The 27485-nt window shown below is 40.7% G+C and overlaps 6 protein-coding genes across 8 annotated transcripts; 3 read left to right on the top strand and 3 right to left on the bottom strand.

Moving 5' to 3' along the window:
- Nucleotides 1-87: 87 nt before the first annotated feature.
- chlsn (cholesin) lies at nt 88-8524 on the top strand. 2 transcript variants are annotated; one of them, XM_030755069.1, is made up of 6 exons: nt 88-162; nt 264-400; nt 480-599; nt 7132-7343; nt 7694-7775; nt 8176-8524. In XM_030755069.1, the coding sequence occupies exons 2-6, from the start codon at nt 278-280 to the stop codon at nt 8353-8355; spliced, it is 717 nt and encodes a 238-aa protein (XP_030610929.1). In that variant the 5' UTR covers nt 88-162; nt 264-277; the 3' UTR covers nt 8356-8524. The 2 variants fall into 2 exon arrangements, with proteins under 2 accessions (XP_030610929.1, XP_030610930.1); XM_030755070.1 differs by lacking the exon at nt 480-599.
- On the bottom strand, nt 1012-2121 carry LOC115797913 (G-protein coupled estrogen receptor 1-like). The gene has a single exon (XM_030754481.1). It carries the CDS (start codon nt 2119-2121, stop codon nt 1012-1014), a length of 1110 nt encoding a protein of 369 aa, XP_030610341.1.
- Nucleotides 3781-6455, bottom strand: LOC115798268 (uncharacterized). The gene is made up of 2 exons (XM_030755068.1): nt 6319-6455; nt 3781-5929 (listed from the first exon to the last, which is right to left on the bottom strand). Exons 1-2 carry the CDS (start codon nt 6319-6321, stop codon nt 4865-4867), a joined length of 1068 nt encoding a protein of 355 aa, XP_030610928.1. The 5' UTR covers nt 6322-6455; the 3' UTR covers nt 3781-4864.
- Nucleotides 8525-10389: 1865 nt separating the features above from the next.
- gnptg (N-acetylglucosamine-1-phosphate transferase subunit gamma) lies at nt 10390-13761 on the bottom strand. 2 transcript variants are annotated; one of them, XM_030755759.1, is made up of 11 exons: nt 13623-13761; nt 13479-13533; nt 13333-13400; nt 13151-13205; nt 12927-13010; nt 12723-12816; nt 12043-12157; nt 11891-11973; nt 11138-11266; nt 10959-11040; nt 10390-10874 (listed from the first exon to the last, which is right to left on the bottom strand). In XM_030755759.1, the coding sequence occupies exons 1-11, from the start codon at nt 13687-13689 to the stop codon at nt 10798-10800; spliced, it is 909 nt and encodes a 302-aa protein (XP_030611619.1). In that variant the 5' UTR covers nt 13690-13761; the 3' UTR covers nt 10390-10797. The 2 variants fall into 2 exon arrangements, with proteins under 2 accessions (XP_030611619.1, XP_030611618.1); XM_030755758.1 differs by having other exon boundaries at nt 10400-10877.
- A 37-nt stretch (nt 13762-13798) lies between these two features.
- On the top strand, nt 13799-18765 carry tsr3 (TSR3 ribosome maturation factor). Its single transcript, XM_030755760.1, has 6 exons — nt 13799-14209; nt 14381-14591; nt 14797-14990; nt 15097-15267; nt 18098-18152; nt 18450-18765. Exons 1-6 carry the CDS (start codon nt 14089-14091, stop codon nt 18571-18573), a joined length of 876 nt encoding a protein of 291 aa, XP_030611620.1. The 5' UTR covers nt 13799-14088; the 3' UTR covers nt 18574-18765.
- Nucleotides 18766-19042: 277 nt separating this feature from the next.
- On the top strand, nt 19043-26511 carry pdpk1b (3-phosphoinositide dependent protein kinase 1b). The gene is made up of 14 exons (XM_030754852.1): nt 19043-19267; nt 21388-21678; nt 21896-21938; nt 22044-22181; nt 22274-22418; nt 22516-22613; nt 23069-23144; nt 23221-23289; nt 24473-24569; nt 24715-24888; nt 25070-25287; nt 25479-25536; nt 25837-25989; nt 26116-26511. Exons 1-14 carry the CDS (start codon nt 19244-19246, stop codon nt 26227-26229), a joined length of 1698 nt encoding a protein of 565 aa, XP_030610712.1. The 5' UTR covers nt 19043-19243; the 3' UTR covers nt 26230-26511.
- The last annotated feature ends 974 nt before the right edge of the window (nt 26512-27485 follow it).

Genomic DNA, 27485 nt, shown 5'->3' on the forward strand with positions numbered 1-27485 from the left:
TAATCGAGTTTTTAAACGTGTTACACCCAGCGACCAATCACGAAGCATGGGTAGTTAATCGTCCAATCAGGACGTTCACTTCAGCGGCACCGCTTCCTGGTTGAGTTTCCACGCGTGTGTTTGTGTGCTTTCCGAGTCCTGCGAGTGTAAAACGTAGCTCAGGTTGGTTTAAGATTTTTAGTGATTAGATATTTTGTTTCTTTTGATTTTAAGACTCGAACAGGTACTTCATTCAGTAAACACGCGTTTGTTTTTGTTTGCAGGAGTAAGTTGTTTCATGGCCAAGAACAAATCTTTGAAATCAAAACCTCCTAAAAGGAAGAATTTGTGTGCAGCAGAGGACAGTGGCGAAATAATGGACAGTAAAGTAAACGCGAAGAGGAAAAAGGTGGATGTAGACGTGAGTAGCACAGAATTATTTTTTTTCAGCCCTACCTGAAATCAGTCACAGTATCCTTCGTCTTATGTCTTTAATCCAGGAGGCTCCTGCTCAGATGCCTCATCTAACAAACACAACAGATGGCAAAAAGCAGAAAAAGAACAAGAAGCACAAAAAGCAACAAGTGAACCAAGTAACAGAGCAATCAAAGCAGACAGAGGTGAGGATATAAACTGATGTAAATGCGACTTCCAGGGTTTTATTCTGCTGATTGTGAGTAGTCAGCTGGCTGCTAATTTACAATGCCTCATACAGAAAATCATTTGCCATCATAAAATTATCCTGTAATCACAGTATTTAAAGCACAGATCAGGGTGGCAAAAATGTAATGACACAGGTAATAACTTGATAGCTAATAAATCAAGATTTTGGCACTGTGAAATGTTCTCATTCAGTCCATAGAGATTTCACATCATTCATTTAAATAACATAAATGTCTCATTTTACATGAAAAAAAGTCAGATCTGTGCAGAAGTTGGGGTCCTTGCCTTGATATTTAGCATCAAATAACTCTTTAACCCCCTGACACAGATGCTTTTCACATGTGACTGGTGAGCACATGTGGATACAGTTTATTTGAGAGGGGGTACATCAGTTGGTGGGGGGATGTTACAATTTAAATGTGAGGAGTTGCTTGTACTGTCACACGTTGCATGGAGGCAGGTCCTCGCTGCAGGTTCATTGATGGATTTTCCCGAGGGTGTCCTGTGCAGCTTGGAGCATCTGCTCTTATCCTGGAGAAAAAGCCTCATCTTTTTCCTAAAGGCCTCCCCGAGGAAGCCATAGATGAGCGGATTCAGGCAGCTGTTGGAAAAGGCTGCCAGCCTGACAGCATGGCCCGTCAAGGGGTAGTCCTGCCAAAGCGTGCCACCGTCAGTGTCACCTCTCAGGAGGTGGACGCTTATAAACATGTTCTCTGGAAGCCAGCAGAGGAAGAAGACGACCACAGCAGCTGAGATCAGTCTCAGGGCTTTCTGCCTGCGAGGCCTGTGCAGAGGGCTGTTTAGTTCTCGCTGGCTGCGTTTAAGCACCCGTGCTATTCTCCAGTAGCACACTCCCAGGATGCAGAATGGCAGCAAGAATCCCAGCATCACTTCCAGCCACTGAATCTGAGTCACATTGGCAAAGCAGAAATGGAGCTCTCCAGCATGTTGCACTTGAGCTACAGCGAAAGGCAGCAGGGTGAGCAAGGATGAAGACACCCAGATGAGGCAGCAGCTGAGGCGCGCACGTGGGATGCTTCGACCGATGGAGCTGGTCAGTGCGACAAACCGGTCAAAGCTCATCCAGGTCAAGAAGAAGACGCTGCTGTACATGTTGGCCTGTTGGAAGAGGTTCATGAAGGTACATAGGCCGGCTTTGTTGTAGTAACCCTTCTTAAGATTGAACACCTCAATCAGAGAGTCGGCCACCAGAAAGAGGTCGGCCATGGCCAGGTTCACAAAGTAGAGGTCAGGAGCCGTCATGTGGACCCTGTGGTTCAGGTTGACCACTACAATAAGGATATTCCCAATGAGGCCGACAGGAAACAGGAATATGGTGTAGAGGCTGGAGAGGATGAGGCTGATAATATAATAATTATCTGAAGCCTCCAGACAGTCAGAGACGACTGCCTGAGTATTGTTTGGTTGTGCAGTGAAATTATTCTCAGTGATGACTTCATAGTCCACGTGCATGTTCATGTTCCACTCTTGTCTTATCTGATGTTAGCAGTACCCAGTCACTAAGTTGCCATAGTTCTTAATTTTTGTAGCGTATTTAACTGCTGTGGAGTCTGTGGTGTCATTAGTTTCCTCTTTGTGAGCGGTGGCTTCTTGGACAGAGCGAGGTGCTGATGCACTCTTTTCTCTAGACAGAAAAAAAGAAGTGAAATAAAGTCAACAGCGTGCTTTCACTTTCTTAAAACATCAATTAGGTATGGTATGAAGGTATGGTATGAAGTAGAGGTCTGGAAGGCAATAATTCTGTTTGTGGTATCAATAAATACATTTCTTCCTGTTTAAGGGAGATTTAATTTTTTCCCACTGTTGCCAAGTGCTCGCTCAAAGGGAGTCATTTGGGTTTTTTGCCTTAAAATTAGAAAGTAAAATTTACACTACAGTGCAAGCGCACTGAGAGGACTGCTGTTATGAAGTGAGATGAACTGAATTCAATTAAACTGAGTGAAATGTGACTGGCTTCTGAGAGGTGACACAGATGGAGGCGCGCTGTGGGCCTGTCCCCTGACAGGTTGTGCTTATTCCAGTCAGCATGATAATATGAGAATTTACAAAACTACATGATAGTCCGCCATCATTTATGTCAGCTCTATTTGCAGCTCAGAAGTTTGGGGGTCACAGCATCTACTTGTTTTTGACAAATGAAGAATGTGACACAACTTTAATTTGGTTGTGTATCTGTCCAACGTGCAGCCAGTTTTGAAAACTGTCATAAAACAATACTTTATAATGAAGAAACATTATTCATAAACCATTTCAGATGCATATGAGCATAGAGAAAACCAATTGCGAGTGCTTTGATGGTCTAAAGCAGGAATGTCAAAGTCATTTTACATTATGGGCCACATAGAGCCCACTTTGATCTTAAGTGGTCCGGACCGGTCAAACTCCCCTTTCTGTTAGTGTAAAGAAGTTTAACTACACATTTAATCCCTGATCGATCTATCTAGCTATCTATCTAGCTATAATTTATTTTTACTGTGGACCCATTGTAAAAATCAATTTTTTTTTATAGTAGATAGTGAAAAAACAGGAAATTTCTGTCATTTAATTAATTGTTACTTAATTACTCTATAGGCTGTATTATTAATGGCCATGGAGGAGGTCTTTATCAGTAGGAAAAGCTGTAAAAACCTATGAAAATGCAGTTAAAAGGCCAAAATTTATGCCCTCCATCACATTTTCCAAAGCTGTCCAGTGCGGCCAGATTAGTGTCTTCAATGGTTCGATTCTGGCTCCCGGGAACACCGCCAGGCTGTAGGATTTGTAGCCTGTTAGTTGTAAGTTTCTCAATTTCTTCCCATTGTTTTTATATATTGCTTTAATCAAATACCTTAGGCGTAACATGCTGAGAAGATATTTGAAAACAGATTAAAGACCGATTTTAAACTGTTGATAAACAAATTAAAGCTTTATCTAAAAGCGCTTCGGCTTACCTGTGATTTCTTGGTCCACATTCAGTTTCAGTTCTCCTCTTGCTCCATTAATGCTGACGGTAAAAAGTGGTGTCAGAGTGAATTCAGAGAAATATTCAGTGCCTCCCCCCAGTTGCAACAATAAACACAAAGACACAATGCAGGCGTGTCTTTAAATCAAGTCACACAAAAGTTAAAAAAGGTGTTTTTATCAAACCTTTACTACTTTTTTATGAGTAATACAGTCCCTTGTCATATTGAACATCCCATATTTATATTAGTATGGGCATTTTTTTTTTTTTATTGCTTATATGGTTACGTCCATTTGAGACATGAGGTCATCTTGTCAACACTAGTGATGACTGTTTAATGTTCAAATATGTAAATATAGGAGTCGGCCTGTCTCTGAACAGCACATTTACACTAAACAAGATGGACAGCAAACACGTACAGCCTCGCTTGATCTCTACTGGCTTCAAATTACTTAAAAGCTCATAAAGACAGTTTGTGCAGGAGCATCTTTGCTCTTTGATTTGGTTTTTTAGGACACAGCTCTGTCAGCTCAGTGTATCGCGTTGCATTTGACAAGTTTGAAACTGGAAGTAGCGTCCTTGAGATCCCAGATTTGAGCTACTGCTGCTGTGAATCAGGTTCCCACATTAAAGTTAACGCCAGCATCTCATGCAGCCCGGGCCCCGCTCTGTGTTGCCACCGATGGAAAATGATATCCGTGGAGGTCACTTATTCCTAGAACTGGTGGCCATGAATTTCTTGAAAAGTGTTCATCCGTGCAGTTTTCTGAGTCAGTAACAACTTTTTGTTAACATAATTGCATGAAGACTTGTTGACACTGTTGGCATAAAAATAGAATCTGACTTTAGTTTTCCTAGACTGCATTTTTCCTATGTAGCATGCAGGGAGTTGCAGAGGATTTTCCAAGCATTTGTCTTAATATGCTTTTGTGCAAATCAGGCTTATGCAAAACAAAGTTTCCAAGAAAAGACATTTATCCTGGAACAGGATGAAGACATACAGAATCTTTGTTTTTTGATTCCCTTATTTAAGAAATAAAACCTCTGTATAGACATAACATGGAAAAATGTACTGCTTTTTTTTTTGTACATTGTCAATAGAAATGTTAAAAAAAAAATACATAAAACAGGATTTCTGCAAGCTTTCAGTGACTGGAGAGATGAGATGCATGTTTGTAAAAACATTCACATAGTCCACAACAGACAAGACATTTAATCTGATGCATCGGAAGAGATCCGTCCTAGCAAACAGCCACATTTCTAAGACTCGATGTCTTCCAGAGTGTCTGTGATCTCAATGTGTGGAGCGATGATATTTCTGTTGGGCTGTGTGCGCCCTGGACGTCGACAGCAGTCCCTCAGCCGCCTGATCACACCAAAGAGGCTCTCTCGACACGGCCTGTGCAAGAACAGCACGAACAGCAGGCTGGCGCTGCTTCCCGAGAACAGTACAAACTCAGCCACACTCAGAAATGGGCGAAAGCCCAGCTGCCTCTCTTTCTCAAGCAGAGCCCCGTTGAGTAGCGACGCGCTGTAGAAGAGCTGGCAGATGAGCGTAACCACGGAGACTGTCAGGAACACAGGACCTTCCTCGGAGCCAGAGAGGAAACGTCCTTTTGACTTCCACTGGCGGACGCAGCCACCTATCAGAAGTCCCATTTGGAGGCTGTAGGGAATCAGAAAGACCAAACACAGCCTAGCAGCTGCATATGAAACACCATCTTTGGTTGGATCCATCAAACAGTCGACCTTTTTCTGCAGATCTCCGCTGGGTCCGCGAATGCCAGCCAGCACCAGACAGATCAGTACAGAAGTGATGCTCACTAGTGCCGCACAGAAGCTAGACTTTCTCAGCAGGTGATGGGATGGAGGATCAAAGGTGAGGACGGATGCCATAAGCACTAAGACCAAAATGCCACACAGAGAGGCTGTGTTGATGGTGAAGGAGAGGGCGGCACAGCCCAAAGCTGTGGTCTTTAGGTATTGAGGTCTGTGGGCCACAATGTGCAGTGAGAGGAGCAGGTGCAGCAGCTGAAAGCCACAAAAGACCCAGAGGAGGCAGCCGAGCCAAGCCAGCCTCTTGTGGGCACGGTAGGTCTGAATGAAACTGTAAAGCAGGAAGCAACCTGCTAAGAGACCGAGGGTAGCAAATAAACTGTACAGATAGTTTGCTGTGGAGATTATGTCATTGTCTGCAATCTTGTCGAACAAAGAGTGAGTGAAGGTGTCCGTGATGTTGGTGCTGCTTTCTGTGATGGCAGAAGAGACAGAAAATAGAGAGGTGGGGCTCCTCTGAGTGGTGGGCGAGTCCGTGCTGTAATTAGACTGGAAATCAAAGGACAAAACATCCACTGATGAGATTCAGAATTTGTTCCCGTTAGAGGATAAAGAGAAATCCAGTGAGTTGAAAACAAACTTGAATATAAACTCATTTATTAACTGTTTTAATGCTGTTTATTTTAGCTTAATGTATGAATCATTAAACGGGTTTTCCACAGGAACATTGGCATTACAACACACAGTTCCTTCCTAAATTAACTTGAAGTTGAGCTAAAGGCTTAACTGAACTGTACACAGCTTTAAAAATATACAGTATATGAATAAGTATTTAAAAATAGGTTTTGCTTCTATTTTCTATGAGTAATTTCTATGGGCCTTTGTTTTCTCCCCTTTGAGGAACTGCCTGCTCAGTAAAAACACATGTTTCCACTTACCATTTTTGCTTCCGTCACCCGCTCGTTTGTTTTGCGTCCCCCGGCCCAACGCTGCTACCGATTGAGTCAAAGCTCCGAAAATGACGCTAGTCGCATGGACACAAGTGCTCACTGCAAAAAGTTTTTCTGTGTCTGTGGGCAATGCCCAAGCAGCATACTTTCAGAATGACTTTGTGGCCATGTGACCAAACTCTTTTCCTCCCCTCCCTCCCTCCCTTCTCTTTTTTTTTTTTTCATCACTGCGACTGAGGTCTGTTAAATCAGAGAGCATACTGTATCCCTTGTTCAACTTCCCCAGAGTCCCTGACTGAGCAGTCTTTAAGTGTGCTGTGTGCACGTGCTCCAGCAGGGAAATGGTTTTCAATTTTGAAATTTGCAAAGCAGTTCTGTGAAACAAAATCATTTCAGTGTCTTATTTTCTTTCTTTTTTTGTGGGGGGGGGTAAGAAAGATCAGTAATCAGGTGGCTATTTGTAAACAGTGCAAGTGCATGCATAAGAGTCATTGTTTTGAATGCAGTGCTGGAGGTTGCTGGGTGCCGCAGAATAAGAGTGCGCTATGGTGAATCATAATACTGTATGCACAGGAAACATCCCTCAGAGCTGCAGAGCAAGAGGAAGTGATCTAAACCTGAAAACTGCATTTGACTTTTGGCTTGTCTTTTTTGCAGAAGCACAGCAAAATGTGCCATTTATTTTGCAGCTGGTAGAGGTGAATGGGCAAATTAACATGTACATGAAGAGAAATTTGTGATTAAATGATTTTCTTTTCGTTGCAACTTATTCAGAGCTGTGTATTTGCTTTGGTGTGACAGATTCTTGAGCCACCCAGTTGTCCCGAGGGAACAGCTGAGCTGGAGGGACTGGAGGACTTGAGTCCCGAGGAGAAGCGGGTCCTCGAGAGGAAGTTGAAGAAGGTTCGGAAGAAGGAAGAGAAGAAAAGGCTGAAAGAAGAGGGAGTGACTTTGCAGAAAACAAATCCACCTGGACCCAGTGCAGAACAGCAGGCCTTAGACTACCTCACGTGGTAAGAATCGGGCCCAAAGCATCTCCAAGATGCAATCAAAATGCATTCTGGGATGTGTAGGATCCATTTTGTTTTACACTGAGCTGAACTATGAACTAAAACCCAGGATATCACTACAATTATTTAATGTTTCCTAGCCAACTTTAAGAAAGCTCACCACTAGATCACTGGACCCTCTTAACATAATGTATGTGGGAAGACATAATGCAGTTAACACAGTGATTCAGAAATGTAGTTTTTGGTAAGGTGCTGTTGTAGTGAATCATGTATTCATGGTATTATTTCCACCCCCTGTGAGTGAAGTATCTGCTTTCTGCAGTAGCTGCCTGTCTTTGGTTTTGGTTTTGTAGCTGGGCTGAAAATCGTTCGCAGTGGAAGTTCCAGAAGACGAGGCAGACGTGGTTACTGCAGCACATCTTTGACTCTGAGAAGGTAAAATTACCCAGCATTCTTCCTGAAAGACGGGGGGGCTTTAGACTGATCAACTGCAATTTCTTTCCTGTTTCCATTATTAAATGGCATGAAATCTCTGTTCTCCATTCAAAACTGTCATTTTTTTAAAAACTTTTTTTAAAGTAAGAAGAAAATTGTGGGATAACTAAAGCCTATAAATAGTTGCAGTGTTTCTAAACAGTTTCATGTCATCTATGTTATCTTTGCACCGCCAGTATTTTGGATCGGTCTGAAGAAAACAGACAGGAGATGCTCTGACTCCTATGCTACCTTTTAAAATGACAGCTGCCTGTATTGTAATGACTTTCTCATCCTATGGACAAGAATCTCTATAATATGGATATGGACAGTCAACAAAATTAAAGTAGCTTCTTCTTAGATTCCAGATGAGAAGTACTCTGTGCTGCTTCAGTACCTGGAGGGGCTTCGAGGAAGTGGGAGGGACACAACCGTGCAGAAGGCCTTATCCCTGGTGGAGGAGTCTGGAAAAGCACCAGAGGACATAGTCGTCCAGCAGAGGGCACACAGAGCCAGAGAAGTTATCCAGCTATTATCCTGAGCCACAAATATTACAGAGACACACACAAAAAGAATCAGCTCTGTTCAGAGGACTGGGTCATAGCCCCGATCTCAGACTTGGGCTAAAGCTGTTTTAAATGTAGATTTTTGTAACAGTCCCTGTTTGTGTCACCAGTATTGTTCACGCGTTTTAATTAAAACTCTCTATCTCCCTGCATTTCTTTGCATTACTTGTGTGTGGTGTTGTTTGGTAGTTTTCAGTCAGGAAAAACCATGTTATACAATATGAAATCTTACAGGTTAATGTTTTATTCAAAGGTACACCAGCTGATTTTCAATCCTTTCTCCAACTCCACAAAGTAATTTGGAGGTTACTGTTCGCTCTTGCCAGTATGGGCAGATCATTTAGGAGAGATGTGAATCCCTCACAGTTAAACAGATAGCGGAAAGACCTTTTGAGTAACGTCTCAGGAATGCTTGCAGACGTGTTCGTGCATGTCAAGGCCCATAATCAGTGAAGTCACTGAACTGAAAAACTTTTCTTCTGCACTCTACTTATAATCACAGTAACAAACACATACCAAACCACTGGGTCATGTTCCATACATGTGCACTTTTATATTTGCCTATCTTCTTATTTGTGTGACTAATTCAAACCCAAACTAAATGTGCGGTGGATTAATTTTGGCTGGATCTTTCAAAGACTTCATTTAGCTCTGCTGCACTGTGCCATTAGTCCTGGGGTCCCGTCCTCTGAGTCACAAATGGGCAAAAAACTTAGACGGAAATGAAGAACTGCTACTTCTTTGAGTGCAGTCTGAGGGAACGTGTTTGAGTCTTAATTTAGGATACAAACACACAGGAAGGAAACAAAGGCTATATCTAGCTGAACCCCGGTGACCTCATTTCCTGGCCAAATGCACCTAAATACAATACACTGCAAAGAGTGTATTGTATCCCCCGGGCTCTGGGGAGGCCAATCCATGACTGATAGTATTCCATTGTGTGTTTTATTCAGGTATACGTTTACTACATTGGCAGTGTGTCATAACTGAAAAAATGCTTTCCAGATGGTACTGCATGGTGGATGAAAATCTGATGGCACATTTCCATGTTCATAATTCCATCTATTTTGACAACAATGGCTGAAATGCAGCCCCAAACGATGACAGAGCCTTGTTTTACAGATGGCTGTAGGCGCTCATTGTTGTACCTCTCTCCTGATCTTCTCTGTACATACTGACGATGTGAACCAAAAATTTCTATTTTGGATTCATCACTCCATCAGAACTGTTGCCACTGATTTTTAGTGTAGTCCTTGTGTAATGTGGCAAAACTCAGTCTTTTCTCCCTGTTTCCCTTCTTTAAGACTGGCTGCTTGACAGCCACCCTTTCACTGAGACCATTTCTAATGAGGCTTCAGTGAACAGCAGATGGATCAGCTGAGGGGCCAGATGCATCTCTCAGGTTCTGTGTCAGGTCTTTGCTGGATTTTTTTGTGTCCTATTTCTCAAGAACTTGGACTTTCAGATACTGTAGATATTGTTGGCCTAACAAAAAAAAAATTACTCTGAAAATGGTCAGGTATGGGTGCCTGGGTGGCTCAGGGGTGGAGCAGGTGACCACATGCATAGGCCGCTTCGCAGTGCGAGTTCGAGTCCCAGCTTGTCGCCGATTTGCCTGTGTGTCTTCCCCTGTATCTTTCCCCCATTTCCTGTCTCTCTCTATACTGCCAATAAAGCCACTGTGGCCAAAAAAAAAAAAAAAAAAAAAAAGAAAAAGGTCAGGTACAAGGACTGGACTGAAAGTGAGTGAAAACGCAGCCAATGTCCAAAGAAAACTTTGAAAGACCTTCAGGCAGCCTGGAGAACTGCTGCTCAAGACCACTTTAAAAGTTACAGGAATGAAGAGTGGCTCAAGACTTTTGCACAGCACTGTATGTCCTGTTGATTTTTCTTTTTAAATATGTACACTTAGTAAATACACAACCGTGCAGATATTGTGCCTCCTCCCTGACACTACATCTAGTTTTCAATACTTGAAAATGTAGAGAAAAAAAAAGGGAAATGTGTAAGTCTGCACCTGCAGCAGTTTTCAAGGATTCTGTTCTGTCAAAGAAAAAAAAACTAATGTAAATTTACTGATGAACTGAAACTTAAGATGAGACTACTGTAAACTTGTTTCAGACTTATTTTATTTCTCAAGATGATGCACGCGTGCAAAATGTGAACCTGAGCTCACAATGATCCTTTCTTTCCAGTCTTCGAGAGATCCAGCTCAGTGATGAATCATCAAAAACTAAAAGGGCCAAGTTTGTAATATTAAAAAAAAAAAAAAAAAAAAAAAAAGGTTTTCTCAGTTGAATTTTAATCTGTAGTACCGATAGCCTCAGTGCCAGTAGTGTTGTCCAGTTACTTTATGTGTCTCTCAACAAAATCTTCAAATCAGGTGAGCTTTGACTGGTTTTTGGTCCAGGTGATCTTCACTGTGCATCAATGAGTCCGTCGTCTCCTCTTAAGTGTTGATCCTTGACCTTCGCACTCACTGTAGCTTTTATTTCTTCTGTCACATACAGAAAAGAAAAAACATATCACTTATATAAACTGTATGAGACTTAAACGAGTGGAGATTTATTTCTCTTACTTGGCTCAGAATCAAAAGGAATGTTGTGTTGAGTAAGAAGCGCTTGCAGTCTCTCGATCTTGTCTCTCAGTTTCTGGTTGTCCTGTAGAAAAATATAAACAAGTATCAATACTGTAATGAGCCTATATTTTCATTTTGGTGTAATATTAAGAGCGATACCATGTTGACAGTTTACACACCTGTTTACATTTCTCTAAAGGGTTATGTCTTTCGGAATCAGCTGCTGCTTCTGGAAGCTTGACTTTCACTTTCTGACTCTTCAGCAGTCCAGCATCTTCAAAAATATCCTTCAAGACATTATTGTATCCCTGCAGCAGGCATATAAAAAGTGAACAAAACCATTCCATTAATAATTCTAATTTCCATAAAATTGGGCACTTTGAAAAATTTTTTCTATAATAGAGCTTGTAACCTGGTGTCTAAACAGCTGTGGAATTATTAATGCAACAAAAAAAGACGTCTGCTTCTTAGACTGTATATAAAAGATGGACATGAAGCTGTGACCTGAGTGTTTTCAGTGCTGCCATCTCGGTGTTTTGAAACCAGTTTCCTAGCAAGGAAACTGAAGAATGTTGCACCCTCATACGGTACCACTTGTGAATCACAAGTATGCCCCAAATCATACCCTTCTTTATCCTCCTATGTGACTCTAATGGATGCTATAAGACATATTGTACTCAACAAAACATTGAAACTAGCAACTGAGAAAATAAACTAATGTTGAAAGTGTTTACTGAGAACGTGAATGACGTGAGCAGTAGGGTCATTTTCTCATAGATGTCAATGCAATTGAACTTTCTGCAAACAAATGTGTCACTATGTTCTCTGCATCTACATTTCATCATCTCACGAGTGGGATAAACTGTCAGTGACAAGCATCAAATAACCAAGTCATGCTGCAGTATCTGTTTAGCTACCGAACTGCTCCTCACCTGCTCAGTTATAAGTCCTTCGTAGCGAGCCTGCTCTGCTTCATCCCATTCCTTCTGTAGCTCCTCTTTCAGAGTTGGGTACACTTTAAAAGAGCATGCAAATTAAGTAACCACTATTACCACTTGCATGCCTTGCAGCCTGTTTATCTTACCTAAAAGAGAATGTGGATGGCAAACAAGTGGGGTCTCAAAGGTTAGCGAGTACACACAGGTACTGGGCTCTGAGACTTGAGCAAGCTTGCTGCTTGTGCTGCAGACCAGAATAACCTGGAGAGCCATGACAAGGAAGAAAGAAAACACAATTTCTTATTCATGTTGCTGATGCAAAGGGGATGTATTATGGTAATTCCCAGCTCCACATTTTTATGCTTGGACTCTGCTAGAGTCCTCCACTGCCTGAAACAAGCCAATATAGCTCATTTCTCCCTCACTCTAAGCCACTTTTGTTCTGATTGGTCTCATAAAAGACAGGTTTGAACAGCAGGTGAGTGGGGCTTCTTTGCCAAAAGTCTAAGATACCTATATTATGGATATCTGTTCTCAGTGACATCATGCAGCCTTTAGAGTACTCTTAACTCTGAGCTTCACCTCATTATAGAGCATATGGCAGAAAACAAGCAAAAGCATAACAATTACTTGTTAATGAGATGATCCCTTCATTTGCCAGTTGTCTTTCCACTCACACAATTTGACACAGTTAACCTGGTTGTGATGTTTAGATGTACAGTTGGTTCAAGAAATAATTAGCATTACAAAGTGTTGGCCCCATATTCAAGAAGGAGCACAAAATTCTGTCAAATGATTACCAGGAGGTCTTTAAACTTTTAAACACCTTTGTTTCTCTGTTTCTGGTTCTGCAAGTATCGCCGTCTCTCATCCACATGCCCGTGAAAGTGTTGTTTGCTATTTCCCACTCTTGCCAGATCCTGCAAGGACCAAACACAAACTTCACCGTAACAAGAAGCCAACAGCTTACACATATCACATATTTACATCTGCTATAAAATGGTTATGTTTTGGCTCTGAAACATCTTACCCCAAGATCCCACTGTAGGCATTCCACCTGAATGTTTGCTCATGCTGAGTGACGTTGTGAAATGGACAGAATTCATATTTATACCTGCAAAATAACCAAGTACACAACATGCTATTGTTTTTGTAGTTTAGCTCCAGATGCTCAGATGCAACATGCAATAATCTAAAGATCTGCACTATGCAAAGATGGTGTATATGGTACTGCATGAAAGCTTAAATACACACGTTGACTCAGTGAGGCTGAAGCACTTGCCAGCAAGCTGATGAAGGTGCATTGGGCCTTGAGGAGGAAATCGTTGTTCATATGATGAGACAGAAAATCGAGATAACCTTTAGTCAGCATGTAACATTTAACCACATTAATAAATGTAGGCTTTAAATGTTAAATGGGGTCGGTTTGTTTTTACCAGATACAGGAGATGGGGTCACTCTAGGCTGTAGTCTGCTTCCCTGAGCCATAAAAGGGTTGTTCAGTCTGGACACAGAGTTGGTCAGTTAGCAGGAGGCCAAAGTCAACAAACTGCACAAACTGACCTCATTTTGCTCCGCGTACCCAAACGTGTTTGGCTCCTCGACTATCTTCATTTTACCGGCGAATCCATAGTTAACTGCATTAAAAACAAGTCAAGATCAGACACACTGGCCTCTATTTGCATTAGAATCTCTGAATGAAGCTGCACATTAAAGACGAACTTACTGAACAGAGACACGCAGACGACAAACAAACTTATTAAACGAGCTATTCGGTAAGAAAAAGAACACATTTTTGTGGATGTACGATAGCATTAGCGTGTTACTTTTCCGTCTACATTTCCTCTTTTGCTCGTTCCCGTCATGTGACAGGCCACGTGATCAAAATAAGCCGCGAGCATGCGTACTTTTCATATGGGACTGCGACGTGCTTAGCACGATACGAAGTCAGCCTAGCTGGATTTTAAATGGTATTAAAGTGGTTCTAGATGAAAGGTGTCTAATGCTAGTTTGTTATAAAGTCTTAAAAGTTGTAAATGTTTTATTCATATTGCACATAAGAAACATTTTAGTTTTCATTTTAGGGCATATGTTAGACGGATTGGTGTCAGTAGGATAGCCAGAAAGCTAAAGTCAAACATGTTGGGCAGTTCAGTACAGTGACAGTCTTAGAGTGACAGCTAAACAGCAGCATGGGACGAAAGAAACACGGCAAGTTTGTGCGTCCGGACCACAGTGGCAAAGACAAACGGCACAAAATGAAAGGGAAATCTTTAGAGGCCTTTACAGAAGAGATGCACACTGCTTTGGAAGGTATTCATTATTTCTAATGCAAATATGTTTAACATGTTGGCTGTGACATTTTAGCGACACTAGTGTCATGACGTGTATTTACATGAGGAAAAAGTGCCTGTCGCTAAAGAATGAAAACCCTCAACATGTAATAAAATTTGAGAAATCAGATTGTACACTTTATGTTCGCAGCAAGTTTTCACACGGAGGAGGGAGCAGAAGCCCCGCAGGTGAAGCTTCCTTGCCCGCTTGCCATGTGGGAGTTGGGTCACTGCGATCCCAAACGTTGTACTGGCAGAAAGTTGGTGAGAAAAGGCTTTGTACGCAACCTGAGACTCAATCAGAGATTCAATGGACTCATACTTAGTCCAATGGGGACGAAGTATGTGACGCCAGCAGACAGGTTTGTTCAGCTGTTTCTTCTTTACTTCAGCCACTGAAATAAAGAACTCTATAGCCATAGACTACCTCATAACTTTTCACTTTTTTACCGCACTGGCTGCCACTCCTGTCAGTTAAGAACAGGAAAATGAGGCTATAACTGGCATGGGCTCACCAAAATGTGTGATATATATATTTTTTTTTTAAATAATGTTTTGCGTGCACAGAGAGATTGTGGCCAGCAGCGGGGTTGCAGTGATTGATTGCTCCTGGGCCAAACTGGAGGAAACACCCTTCAATAAGATGGTCGGAAGTCATCCCAGGTTACTGCCGTACCTCATAGCTGCAAACCCTGTAAATTATGGCAAACCTTGCAAGTTATCTTGCGTTGAGGCTTTTGCTGCCACATTCTGCATTGTAGGTAAGGGTTCAGATTTAGTTATTGAGGAGTACTGTACTGACTGCTTTTTGTATCTTATTCTGTGTTTTGGCAGTTAAACTGTAACATGCTGTATTTGATATTTCAGGTTTTGAGGAACTGGCAGTTCTCTTGTTGAAGAAATTTAAGTGGGGGACAGTGTTCCTGAAGCTCAATAAAGTTCTACTTGATCGCTATGCTGCATGTCAGTCAGAGGAAGAGCTCCTCGCTGTAGAGAAGGAGTTTCTCATGGCTAAACCAGAGGAAGAGGAGGAGTTTGGTAAAACTGGGGAGAAATAACCTGGGGTTCCATGCAGCATTTGTATGTGTTTATGTGGCAGTGGAGGTAAAGGACCACTGGGTTTTGGTCCAACCTCTGTTATTTTAGTTGTAGTTTGGCTTCATGTACAACCAGTGGACCTTAAATACACAGCTCCAAAAAAAAATTAAAGGAACACTTTTTAATCAGAGTATAGCATCAGTTAAACTTCTGGGATACTGATCTGGTCAGTTAAGTAGCAGAGGGTGTTGCTAATCATTTTCATATGCTTTGGTGTTAATGAAATTAACAACAGGTGCACTAGAGGCACAACAATGAGACAACCTCCAAACTTGGAATGGTTTTACAGGTGGAGGCCACTGACATTTTCTCCCCTCTTTATCTTTTCTGTTTTTTCACTAGTTTTTCACTAGTTTCACTAGGAACAGGATGAGCATTGAGGTCTTCTGACCCATTGTCAGATCCTACGCTGGTGCAGTAGGTCCTGGGTTCCTCCTGGTGCACGATAACGCCCAGCCTTCATGTGGCGAGACTATGCAGGCAGTTCCTGAAGGATGAAGGAATTGATAGCATTGACTGACCCCCCCCCCCCCCCCCCCCCCCCCCCACACACACACACACACTTGCCGTACCTAAATCCAATATAGCACCTCTGAGACATAAGGATTTGCTCCATCTGACACCACCAGGTTGGACCAGGAGCTCAGTGATACCCTGGTCCAGATCTGAAAGGAGATCTGCCATGACACCATCCATTGTCTCATTAGGAGCATGCCCTGACATTGTCAGACATGCATACAAGCACAGGGGGCCATACAAACTACTGTGTACCATTTTGAGTTGCTGCAATGAAATTTCAGCATGGACTAGCCTGCTGTGTCATTTTTTTCACTTTGATTTTTGGGTTGTCTTTGAATTCAGCCCTCTGTAGGTTGATAATTTTCATTTCCATCAAACAATGTGTCATCCTTTTGTTCCTAACACATTACCCAGTCCATATCAGTATAGATATCCAGCATGAATCCCCCCCCATTGAGATCTGATGTGTTTTCAAAGTGTTCCTTTAAATTTTTTTGAGCAGTGTAGTTCATGAAATGAGAATAAGACCACAGCAGGTCTTGTGATGTTACATCACTTTAGATTTCCTATTACTGAGTACAAATGTGAAATAAAAGGCTTAGAAACTATGTAGTTCTTGAGGGACCTCTGCAATGGGTACATACAGTACTGTGCAAAAGTCTTGAGCCACCCATCAAGAAATGAGTGCAGCAATTTATTGAAACGTGTGCAAATATAAATGTAAGTACAGTATATAAAGCATAAATAGAGTTTGTACAGTTCAAACTCTCTGAGGCAGCTTTCTTGTCATTTCTTTAAGCAGTCTTCAGGAAAAGTTCTCCAGGCTTCTTGAAGGACATTCAGAGCTCTTTTTTGGATGTTGGCTGCCTTTTGTTCTGTTCTGTCAAGATGATCTCACACTGCTTCAGTAATGTTGCTGAAGCAACAGTAATGTTGCTTTCAAGGTCTGGGGAGGCCAATCCATGACTGATAGTGCGCCATTGTTTTTTTTTTTTTTCTATCCAGGTATGCGTTTACTGCACTGGCAGTGTGTTTGAGATCATTGTCATGCTGAAAAATGAAGCTGCTGTCAATCTGATGCTTTCCAGATGGTGTTATATGGTGGATCAAAATTTGATGGTACTTTTCTGTGTTCATAATTCGGTCAGTTTTGATGAGATCTCCAACTTCCACTAAAATAATTTCTGATGAGTCTTCAGAGAACAGTAGGTGGATCAACTGAAGGGACAGATGTAACTCTTGAGTCCTGTGTCAAGTCTTTGCTGAATTTTTCCTTATTTCTTAAGGATTGACCATTCATCTGATGTAGATAGTTTTTAGACCTGCCACTTCTTAATTTGGGAACAAACTGTGTTTTTTGTGAGGGGAAAAAAATTGTACCTAAAGGCACAAGTTACAAGTGGTTCCTTGCTCTGTTTTCTGCTGTATAGACAACACTGAATCATCCCTTGAATTAGGTGTCTTTTATACTTGATTGATTCATTGGTCAGTGTTAAGTGGCTGAACAAACAAAAAAAAGTATTCCTTGGAAAATAACCAGGTACAAGGACTGGAGTGGGGGAAAAAAAAAAAGAAAAAAAAAACTTTGAAGGACCTTCAGAAAGCCTGGAAAACTATTGGATCCCTTTTTTTTTTTTAATTATAAGAATGTCTGGGTCCTTGGAAGCAAAAAATATAAAGAAATGAGGGGTGGCTCAAAACTTTTGCACAGTATTGTAGATTGTAAACAAAACGGATTCAAAAGTCACTTTTATTTTAGAAAAGTTCACTTTGAAAAGGCAGGATCAAGGTAATTGCTAATGAATAATTCTAATCATTTTCATAGTTTTTCTGTGGTGACTCAGCTTCACTAAATTAACAGAGAGGAACTAGGGGTCTCATTTTTTTGAGATATAAAAAAAATTTATTATTCTTAAGACTTTTAAAAACAATTAATTAATCACAAATATTCCATTGAAATATAAGCATCACTATGAACTGTGATATGATTGAATATTTTGTCAAGACTGATATAACTCTTCCTTGCATTGTTTCCTAGCCTCGTAATCAGGGCGCCTTGTTCCTTTTTCTTTTTCTTATTGGATTTTGACTCAACTAATTCTTTTTGAATCCTGATTAGGAAGTCTCTGTCCAGGTTGATTGTTTGGAAATGTCAAGAAAATGGAAGTGTGTTTTTGTTGCTGAGTGATAACCTGTAGTTCAGAATCAAATGCTCCCCCTAATGAAAGCTGCACACCTTTCTTGTTCACAGATCCATTTGATGTTAACTCTGGAGTAGAATGTATGAATCTCAACAGACGTCAGTGGTAAGTAGTGCTCATAAAGGCAGTAAATGTATAACTTATGTCAAATCTCGTATTCATGTATCTATTCTTACAGTAATTATTGGTAATTAAATGAATCTACTAACCCATGTTCAGTTATTTCTACTTTGTTTAAATTAGTTTTCTTAGTAGTGATGTTTATATGGCTTAAAAATCACTCAAATTAAAAAAAAAAAAAAATGGCTAGAATTACTGGGGGAGAATATTGAGTTCTCTTAAAATAGGCTTTAATGAATTGTTTCCTATGATTATGTTTACTGAGATCAGTTCTGTGTTTAGTGCACCTGAAGATGATGACTCTAGTGAAGATACAGACCCCTCGGAGGAAGATGACGAAGATGAAAAAAAAGAAAGTAATGACGAGACAAGAACAGGCTCACATCATGATGAAGAGGAAGATTGAATCACACACTTTACAATAAAGCATATTTCAACTGTTGATCCTTTTAATACAAGGACTGTTTTTAAAACATTCAAAAAATATGTTGGCCAAATGTTAATGGTTATGTATTTTTTGTATATACATGCGTTTAAAGTAATAAACTTTGTGATGCATGTAAACTAAGTAAAAATAAAATAAGCATTTTTTTTAACATTTAAAACACATTAGACGCTTCTTTTATTAACAAAATATTCATTATATTAAACTCGTGTATGACTGAATATACTTTGTTGCCACAATTTCAGTTGCACAGAAAGTGTTTTATGCATACTGATCAGTCATATTGTCGGCCGGGAATTTAAAGTTGAGTTAAACTTGAATAAAAGACCTGTAGACGCGTCTGACTTCCATATATTCTAAGTTAGGCTAAAACGGGAGTTTGTGGGCCACGTCTACTGCGGTATTTGAATATCCACAGCTGCTGCCGTCTGACTCCGGCCCTATCAGTAAGATGAAGTTCAGTAGGTTGTTAATGTGGCGAGGGGGCGGACACAGCGGGACTCTCCTCTGCTGTCCTGCGGTAACATTGTTGTGGAACGACGTCACAGCTCGAAAATGAAGGCGCAGAGGCAGCCATTACTGGAGCTTCTCTAATTATTTTATTCCAAATAAATACTAGCTGAAAACTCCCATGGCAAGAGCTACAAGTCAGGTGGTAAGTGATACAACTTTGCCGTGAATACCAGCTCGAAGCCGGTGCTCAAAAACGGTCAGTGTGGAGGCTGTGTGAGGATAAATAGTTAGGTCGGGCCTTCGTTTAGAGACCAGTGCTAGCTGCAGGAGAACGCTTAGCCTAGCGACATGCTACTTTGCTAATCTTGGCTAACGCAACACCCAGTGTTTGCTGTGTTAATTGGGGTCGTCAAATCCCTTACGATATTAATGATTCATAGTTTCTCAACTTATTTGGGTCTTCTGAAACGTTTACCAGCGCATGCTATTAGTTTCAGAAGATATGTGAGCATTTTCTCCCATCAGCAACTGTTGGCTAATGTTAGCTTAACAGGTTCGCGCTTTCGATATTCCCGTTTAATAGCAGGCTAACATTAGCTTTATTGCGTTCCAGCTTTAGTTAGCAGATGTCTTTTTGAGGAAACCGTTTGTGCTATTCGAATGTCAACGTTCACATTTAGACACAAACGGAAGCAAACTAACTTTGAACGCGATTAAGCGACGTTTTTTGAGAATTCCACCCGGTTTTGAAGTTGCTTGTGCTGCCTGATTTGCTAACGTTAGCTAATTCACTATTGGCTTTAAGTTTGTAACTCGCTGTCAGCGATGGCCGGCGTTATTTGACAAGCCAGCAGCAGCTAACATTAGCTTGTTAGCAAAGTTAGTTCGCACAGGCCGGTTGTTTCCCGACTTCCCAGGGTTCAGGAAATGTTATTTGACATTTTCTTCCAACCTTTACATCCCTGACCAATAGCAGTGACTCAGTAGGTAGTTATATGGTTAGCTGAAATAGGCCGGAATAGGCAGCTAAATAATGGCCACACCTTGGTTTTGAATGAGAAGAAGCTAGGCCAACAGGACTAATTAAACGTTAACTGAACTGGTAGTGGAACTACCCACTGATTGTTAGAGTAATTCAGTGTGTTTATATGTAAATGACACTGGTACCAGGATTTCTTAGGAACCGCTATCTTTAGAGTTTAAACAGGCAGTTGGTGTGGCTCAGCTGCCATGTCAGTTTGATTATGTACACACAAATGGAGTGAGTTCAGTGCCGTTTCTGTCTCAAGTATTACTGTCACATGAAAAAGTAACTTTGACATAGTTTTTACAGCTTAACACAGGTGGGTGGGACCACCGGGCTCAAAAGTGGCTTCTTGAATAGTTCCTTGTTATCACTGTTAGACTTTGGTCTTCAAGTGGTCTCACTTCAAATAGCCTATTTAAGTTAGTGTCATTTAGAGAGCTGTAAGACAAATTTAAGCCAGCAGCCTTGGAAGCTAACATTTTCCTTTGTGTAATATGTGAGTAAATTTCTTTCTTTTCTAGTGTCTTTTCTGAAAGAGATGTTTTTAAAGATTCAGGATTAATTATAACGCAACACAAGGTTGCACAACAAAATTGTACATGTCGTTCCTTCATGCTAATAAAAAACAGTGTAACAATGTAGATATATGGAATAAGTTCAGTGATTTCAAATCATGTGAAAGAAAATGCTTCAAAGTGTTGTTTACAGCAGTGGGAACTTTCAGGTGTCAGCAGGGTGAGAAGACTGGCTGTGGTGGGTATCTTCTTTTAGTCTCATCTGTGTAAACAACTCATCTCACCTTTGTTGCTGGTGCTGGTAATGTTTAGAGAAGCACTGTATTTCAATTTAGATCAACACTATATCAGGTTTTCTGCTTTTATTGTTGCAAATACGAATGTTTATTTGTTGTTTTTTTTAAACATGCAGGGGCTCTAACTTAATTTTCTCACCAGTTTGATTTGCAAAGTATCAAATAACACAGTATCCCAAAACTCTGTCGTAATACCATCATTACTGTGAGTAACATGTTACTTCTAGATTCTGACAGTTAATAACCAAATTGGTTACTAAATATTTTTCCTCACAGGCTGATGGTGAAAAATGTGAAATTCCTCATTCAAATGACAGTTCAGAGTGCTGAATAGCAAAACATATTTTCTTCATGCATGTTTTTAATAGATACACAGTCCCTCAGTTTGCTCAATAAAGAGCCACACCACATATGGACATGACTGTTATTTAACTGCATCACCCTGCTGAATAACATATTCTTTGTGATCCCTCTTTTCTTCCAGTATGATGTTGTGCCCATTCAGCCCAGTGTCGTCATCTGTTCCTGCTCGCATCCATCAATGGTAAGAAACAACCCTGACTCCTGCTCGCCACTTGCAATCCCAGGCGCAAGCAGCAGCCAGTGCCCCAGCATGGAGGGCGCAGCCTCACAGGCTTGTGCTGTAGGAGCATCTGCAAGCAGTCAGGCCCCACAGCTCTGCACACAGCCAGCCGTCCAGGCTTCTCAGCCACGCAAAAAGAAGCCAGAGGACTTTAAATTTGGCAAGATACTGGGGGAGGGCTCTTTCTCTACGGTATGTAACTTACATTCCACTTAGCTTTTGAATTGTACCAGGGTAGATGTTGCTACATGCTAGTGCTATTTTGATTAATGTACTTGGATGAATCACACTGAGTTCATTTTAGGTGAATTGACAAATAAGCCCAAGGAAATATTAGATTTTTTTTTTTTTCTCCAAACATCTGACAAGCTGGTAACATGCCATGTTATCTGTTGTTGCTTCTTCTAAGGTTGCCCTGGCAAGAGAGCATGCAACAGGGAAAGAATATGCAAGTAAGTAATTATGCAACAGTTTTTGTTGAATTAATTGAATTACACTATACAAAATGAAAAAGTTTCTGGGTTTATGCTTGCTGAATCCTTTTTCCTCTCCTTCAGTTAAGATTTTAGAGAAACGCCATATTGTGAAGGAGAACAAAACCCAGTATGTAAAAAGAGAGAGGGATCTTATGTCAAGTCTTGATCACCCGTTCTTCGTCAAGCTCTACTTCACATTTCAAGATGATGAGAAACTGTGTATCCTTTTCACAAACTCAGTTTGTCAAGGTCTCTTAACACATATTTTGCTCTTTTGTTCAATACAATTATCCTGAACATGACCGTCTTAGATTTTGGCCTCAGTTACGCTAAGAATGGCGAGCTCCTGAAATACATTCGCAAAATTGGTTCATTTGATGAAACCTGCACTAGATTCTACTCAGCTGAAATAGTTTGTGCTCTAGAATACCTACACAATAAGGGGATAATACACAGGTAAGACAACACTCTTTTTGTCCTTTTTGCAGTTTTTCCTATAGAAACTTCAGTCGGCGTTTGTTTTTACTTATAATTTATAATGTTTTCATTTCAGAGATCTGAAACCAGAAAATATTCTTCTGAGTGAAGAGATGCACATTCAGATAACAGATTTCGGGACAGCAAAACAGTTACCGTCAGACAGTAAACAAGGTATAATCACAGTGCTGATTTTACTTATGCTCCTCAGGATAAAGTATGACAGGCATGAATATAGGGTTATTACTAACCTCAAGGCACTGAGCATAGCTTCAAGATAACTCTTGTTATTAATATCAGTGGTCCTAAGTGAGCTCAGTATACTGACAAAGTTCATTTGTTCATGCTACCAGCCAACTTTGGTAACTGCCCCTGCTCGTGGCTTTTACTGTGAAAGGCAGTTGTTAATTTTACATCTGCTTTGTGCTGTAGTTTGATTATTGATGGCTGAAAGCAATACAGTTTGACATATATAAGTTAGTATTGTGTATTGTTGCTGGTGAAATAATTTGCAAGCTTGTCACCTGTTACATTGTAATCTTTTCACAACTTGACAGTGTAAAGGCATTGAATGCATGCTGTATAGAGCATGTTTAAGGAAGAACTTACCTTTTTACACTTTTTTTCAGCAAGGGCAAACTCCTTCGTTGGAACAGCACAGTATGTGTCTCCAGAGCTTCTAACAGAAAAATCAGCCTGCAAGAGGTAATGAGATTTTTATTAGGTTTTTCAGAGTGAGCATCATTCCCGTAAGTTCACTTTTTTTATTTTAATTTTATAGTTCTGACCTGTGGGCCTTGGGATGTATTATCTATCAGCTGGTGGCTGGTTTACCACCATTCAGAGCAGGGTAAGAACTAATGAGATATTGTTGACACTAGGGCTGCAACTAACGATTATTTTGGTAGTCGAATAATCTGTCAGTTATTTTATCAATTAGTCAACGATTATTTCAATCGTACCTCACCTGTTCAAGCCTGCCCACCAGTTAACATCACCTTGTCTCTTCTCACAATTAAAATAATGACCCATAAAAATGAGGTCAAAACTAATCAAATGTATTTTTAACATTGTGACCATCACAATAAATATCAAACAATGCATATTAAAGTGAACTCAATTTGTTCTTTCATGAAAATGTGCAAATAAATAAAAATGGCCTCTGTCCAGAAGTTTAACTAAGGCTTCAGATTGAATCAATAAGATTTTTCCGTCCAAAACAGCTGAAATGTTTACAGATGATTCAGTTCATACAGAGGTTTACTATTCAGAATGAATGCTAATATTAATGCAAGAAAAAAAAATAGGAACCAATGTAGCTGCTCCTATTGTCCTTCACTCGTTATCTAACGTAACTAAAATGGTGGCGCATCATCCATGAGAGCCTGTTTCCGACAGTTAAACCAACAGAAACATTACTGTACAAACATTAACAGGGCATCAACAATGCACCAACTCTCTCAAAGTACCCATCCAGAGCTGACATCACAGCTCCAGGGTGCGGCGTTTTAAACACTCACCATTGCAGTGATGCTGCTGTGGAAGGAAAGCTCTGCTTTGCACAGTCTGCATTCAGCTTTATTTTTGTTTTCTCTCAAATGCTCCCAGACCTTTGACAGTCTGTCTCCATTTTCTTTCATTTTCTCCACCCTCCTCTCTGTTCCACCATCATTATGTGGTTCGCTTACGTTCTTCTTCGTTGGTATTGTTATTGGCAGACAATGGAGGCAATACTGCCCTTATATGTTCCTGTAGTTTATTGTAGTTACAAAATCACATAAGCGGAAGAAAATGAATGGATGGGTTATAAAATATGACGCTTCGACATTAAAATTCCACATCGACTAACTTTTGTAGTCGACGTCATCAATTACGCCGATGAATCGTTGCAGCCCTAGTTGACACAACTCAATTTTTCTTTATTCAGTCTTCATTATGATGGTTGACCAAGCTATGTTGTTTATTTCAAATGAAAAATATCCTAATCAAGCACACAAATTTTCACTTGTTACACTCTTGTTCCATTGTTTTAGAAATGAGTACCTGATATTCCAGAAAATAATAAAGCTGGAGTATGAATTCCCAGAGAAATTCTTCCCCAAAGCCAAGGATCTTGTTGAACAGCTTTTGGTATGTCTCAAATACCACAAGAACACATTTCAACCTTTCTGGTATTTATTGGGAAATAAATTAACCAGTTATCTGTTTAGGAGTTGGTTATTTACATTACAAGGATTCTCTTGTAAAGGAAAAACAAATGTTCCTTTACTTTCAGTCATTGGACCCTACCAAGCGGCTTGGCTGTGAAGAAATGGGCGGCTACGAACCACTAAAGCAGCACCCCTTCTTTGATACCATCTCCTGGAGTGACCTTCACCTACAAACACCCCCCAGGCTCACACCCTACCTGCCAGCAATGTCTGAAGATGATGAGGACTGCTATGGAAATGTAAGATATTTTACTGTGGTAACAGTCTTGGGATGTTTGGGGGGGTGCAGGTGCGGTGTTTGTTTTGGTCTGTTATTTGCTCATTCAGAGAGAGGATGAGATTTGAGACCTTGTTGAAGCAAACCCTGAAACGATCAGCATAACATCACTACACTGCACACTCTCTCTTTATGACTCTCAGTATGATGATCTCCTGAGCCAGTTCAGCAACATGCAGGTGGCCCCGTCCAGCTCATCACACTCCCTGTCACCACATGACTCGACGCCGCCGCAGAGGTCCAGCAGCAACATTGAGCAGTACATCCACGACCTGGACAACAACTCCTTTGAGCTGGACCTGCAGTTCACCGAAGAAGAGAAACAGTTATTGCTGGATAAACAGACCACTGGAAACCCTTGGTAAATGCCTTCCATTTCTCCACCCCTGTAAAACTGTCTGTGTTGGAGTGCTGTCCTTTGATGTATTTATATCAAAACCATTCTTGATTCAGTGTCTTGCTTGTGTCTTAGAGAGGTGGAGCAAAACCTAGCTGTGTTAATTTGTTTTAAAAATTGTATTGTTACAAGTGCATTTTTGTGTATCAACACAGGCACCAGTTTGTGGAGAATAATCTCATCTTGAAAATGGGCCCAGTGGATAAACGAAAGGTGTGTGTGTGAATTCTAGGCCATATATTTTAAACCTTAACGTTACTTTATTGCACTGTTTCAGTATTTAAAAAAATATATATATCTTTTAGTATTTTAAACCATTCTGAATTACACCTTTCTGCCAGCTAGAGTTTTCCAGTGTGAGTTGGCTACTAATCAGTGAAGTCACTTCCTTTGGCTTTTCACTGCTATCAAATAGGAAGTAAAGGGGAATTCCTTGTTGTACAGTGGAAAGTGTCAGTGGCCTCGTAGCCCCCTCTGTTGGTGAAGTAATGTGATGTTTACATTCCTCTGCAGGGTCTGTTTGCCCGACGAAGACAGCTGCTTCTCACTGAAGGACCACACCTGTACTACGTGGATCCTGTCAACAGGGTCCTGAAGGGGGAGATTCCTTGGTCCTTAGAGTTACGCCCCGAGGCCAAGAACTTCAAAACCTTCTTTGTTCACACGGTAAACAGATATTTATTTGCAATGCCTTTTTAAAGTTGCAAATATTAATAATTTCCCACAAGTTTATATAAAATAAACTATATATATATTTTTTTTTTTCTTTTTTCTCCCTTGTGATGTTTGCAGCCTAACCGGACATACTATTTGATGGACCCAAGTGGAAATGCAGACAGATGGTGTAAGAAGATCCAGGAAGTGTGGAGAAAGATCTATCAAAGGCACCAAAACCCTGGCCTATAGGAGCACAGTTCATCCTGTGCCCACTCCTCTTTAGCTCTGAGGCCAATCACTGAGCAGAGTAACACCCTCTTTAGTGCCCTTCATCACAGCAATGTAAACAAAATCTTAGAGACGCTGGCATCTAGACCTTGTTTGTTTTCCTGAGTAGAACCATGGGAAAAATACAACTTTGGATTTAGGGTTGCTTTGCTTGTTCTTTGTGCTCTCTGTGAGGCTTCTATTGCATTTTTCCATGTATGGATGATAAGACTTCCACCATGCACATCTGCTTTTTGTACATTCTGTGGGGGTGGGGGGGTGGGGTGGGGTGGGGGACAAGCTTGTTTTGTAGAGTGACAAGCTTGGGTACCGCTGTGACTATCTCAAATGCAAGGACTGGTTTCCTGCTTCGATGATGACACAAAATCTTGCTTTTGTGAACCAGCGCCTCTCATGATATCTTTATTAAACCATATCCTAATCCTACATCATATGTGCAAGCTGTAGACAAGCCCCACTTTTAATGCATATACTCTATAGATACTGTAAAATGGTTCAGTCTCACACGTTTACCAAACTCAAATCCTCTCTATTTTTGTCAGAACGCAAATATTCCCCTTGGTATTTGAGTTTTTTAAATTTTTTTTTTTTTTTTTTTTTTATTGTTGTTTGTTTTGTTTTTTAAGTCTCTCGGTACTTGCTTATTGCAGTTAAGGTCTCTATATAACAATCCAGAGTGCCGGTCTGCAGTGAGATGTGGGTCTGAACCAGTCTCGGTATAACTGTGAGCCTTCCATAGCCGAGGATGTTTTTGCTAACGGGGTGGGTAAACATGCCACTAGCTTGTACTTCCTAATCATAACTTGCTTAACTTTCCTGCATGGCCAGTTTTGTAGCTCAGCCTTGTCTGCTTCTCTCTCCTAGGGCACTGGAGATATAGTTTATTCAAGTTTAAAGGTGGATATTTTTGACTGCTTTGGAAACCATAGAGACTATTGTTGAATGATTTGGTTGTTCTGTACCATTCACTGGCTATTTCTTTTGTGGTGTGAGTTCTTAAATTTTTATTTTATTTTATTTTTTGGTGGGTGGAATAGTTGGCTCATCTTCAGTATGCCCTATTCAAAACAAAATCTTATGTGCTGACCACCCCATGCTGAACAGAAAAACCTTAATCAACAGCGATGCATACACGTACTATCATTTTCGGAAGCAATCACAGTAAAGCTGTTGTCCCCAGACAAGATGGCATCTTTTCTTTTTTTCTCCCCCCTTTT

This window comes from Archocentrus centrarchus, chromosome 19 (assembly GCF_007364275.1).
Source record: "Archocentrus centrarchus isolate MPI-CPG fArcCen1 chromosome 19, fArcCen1, whole genome shotgun sequence".
In the NCBI taxonomy this organism is placed as follows: domain Eukaryota; kingdom Metazoa; phylum Chordata; class Actinopteri; order Cichliformes; family Cichlidae; genus Archocentrus; species Archocentrus centrarchus.

What these genes read in the sequence shown, in the direction of transcription:
- chlsn (XM_030755069.1), top strand. Translation starts at nt 278, where the DNA reads ATGGCCAAGAACAAATCTTTGAAATCAAAACCTCCTAAAAGGAAGAAT. An exon ending in AGCAATCAAAGCAGACAGAG is followed by an intron (nt 600 to 7,131) that starts GTGAGGATATAA and finishes TTGGTGTGACAG; the next exon opens with ATTCTTGAGCCACCCAGTTG. An exon ending in GCCTTAGACTACCTCACGTG is followed by an intron (nt 7,344 to 7,693) that starts GTAAGAATCGGG and finishes TTGGTTTTGTAG; the next exon opens with CTGGGCTGAAAATCGTTCGC.
- LOC115797913 (XM_030754481.1), bottom strand. Translation starts at nt 2,121, where the DNA reads ATGAACATGCACGTGGACTATGAAGTCATCACTGAGAATAATTTCACT.
- gnptg (XM_030755758.1), bottom strand. Translation starts at nt 13,689, where the DNA reads ATGTGTTCTTTTTCTTACCGAATAGCTCGTTTAATAAGTTTGTTTGTC. An exon ending in CCATCCACATTCTCTTTTAG is followed by an intron (nt 11,974 to 12,042) that starts GTAAGATAAACA and finishes GCTCTTTTAAAG; the next exon opens with TGTACCCAACTCTGAAAGAG. An exon ending in AAGGACTTATAACTGAGCAG is followed by an intron (nt 11,267 to 11,890) that starts GTGAGGAGCAGT and finishes TGCCTGCTGCAG; the next exon opens with GGATACAATAATGTCTTGAA.
- tsr3 (XM_030755760.1), top strand. Translation starts at nt 14,089, where the DNA reads ATGGGACGAAAGAAACACGGCAAGTTTGTGCGTCCGGACCACAGTGGC. An exon ending in TATGTGACGCCAGCAGACAG is followed by an intron (nt 14,592 to 14,796) that starts GTTTGTTCAGCT and finishes TTGCGTGCACAG; the next exon opens with AGAGATTGTGGCCAGCAGCG. An exon ending in AATCTCAACAGACGTCAGTG is followed by an intron (nt 18,153 to 18,449) that starts GTAAGTAGTGCT and finishes TTCTGTGTTTAG; the next exon opens with TGCACCTGAAGATGATGACT.
- pdpk1b (XM_030754852.1), top strand. Translation starts at nt 19,244, where the DNA reads ATGGCAAGAGCTACAAGTCAGGTG. An exon ending in ATGAGGACTGCTATGGAAAT is followed by an intron (nt 24,889 to 25,069) that starts GTAAGATATTTT and finishes TATGACTCTCAG; the next exon opens with TATGATGATCTCCTGAGCCA. An exon ending in CAGACCACTGGAAACCCTTG is followed by an intron (nt 25,288 to 25,478) that starts GTAAATGCCTTC and finishes GTATCAACACAG; the next exon opens with GCACCAGTTTGTGGAGAATA.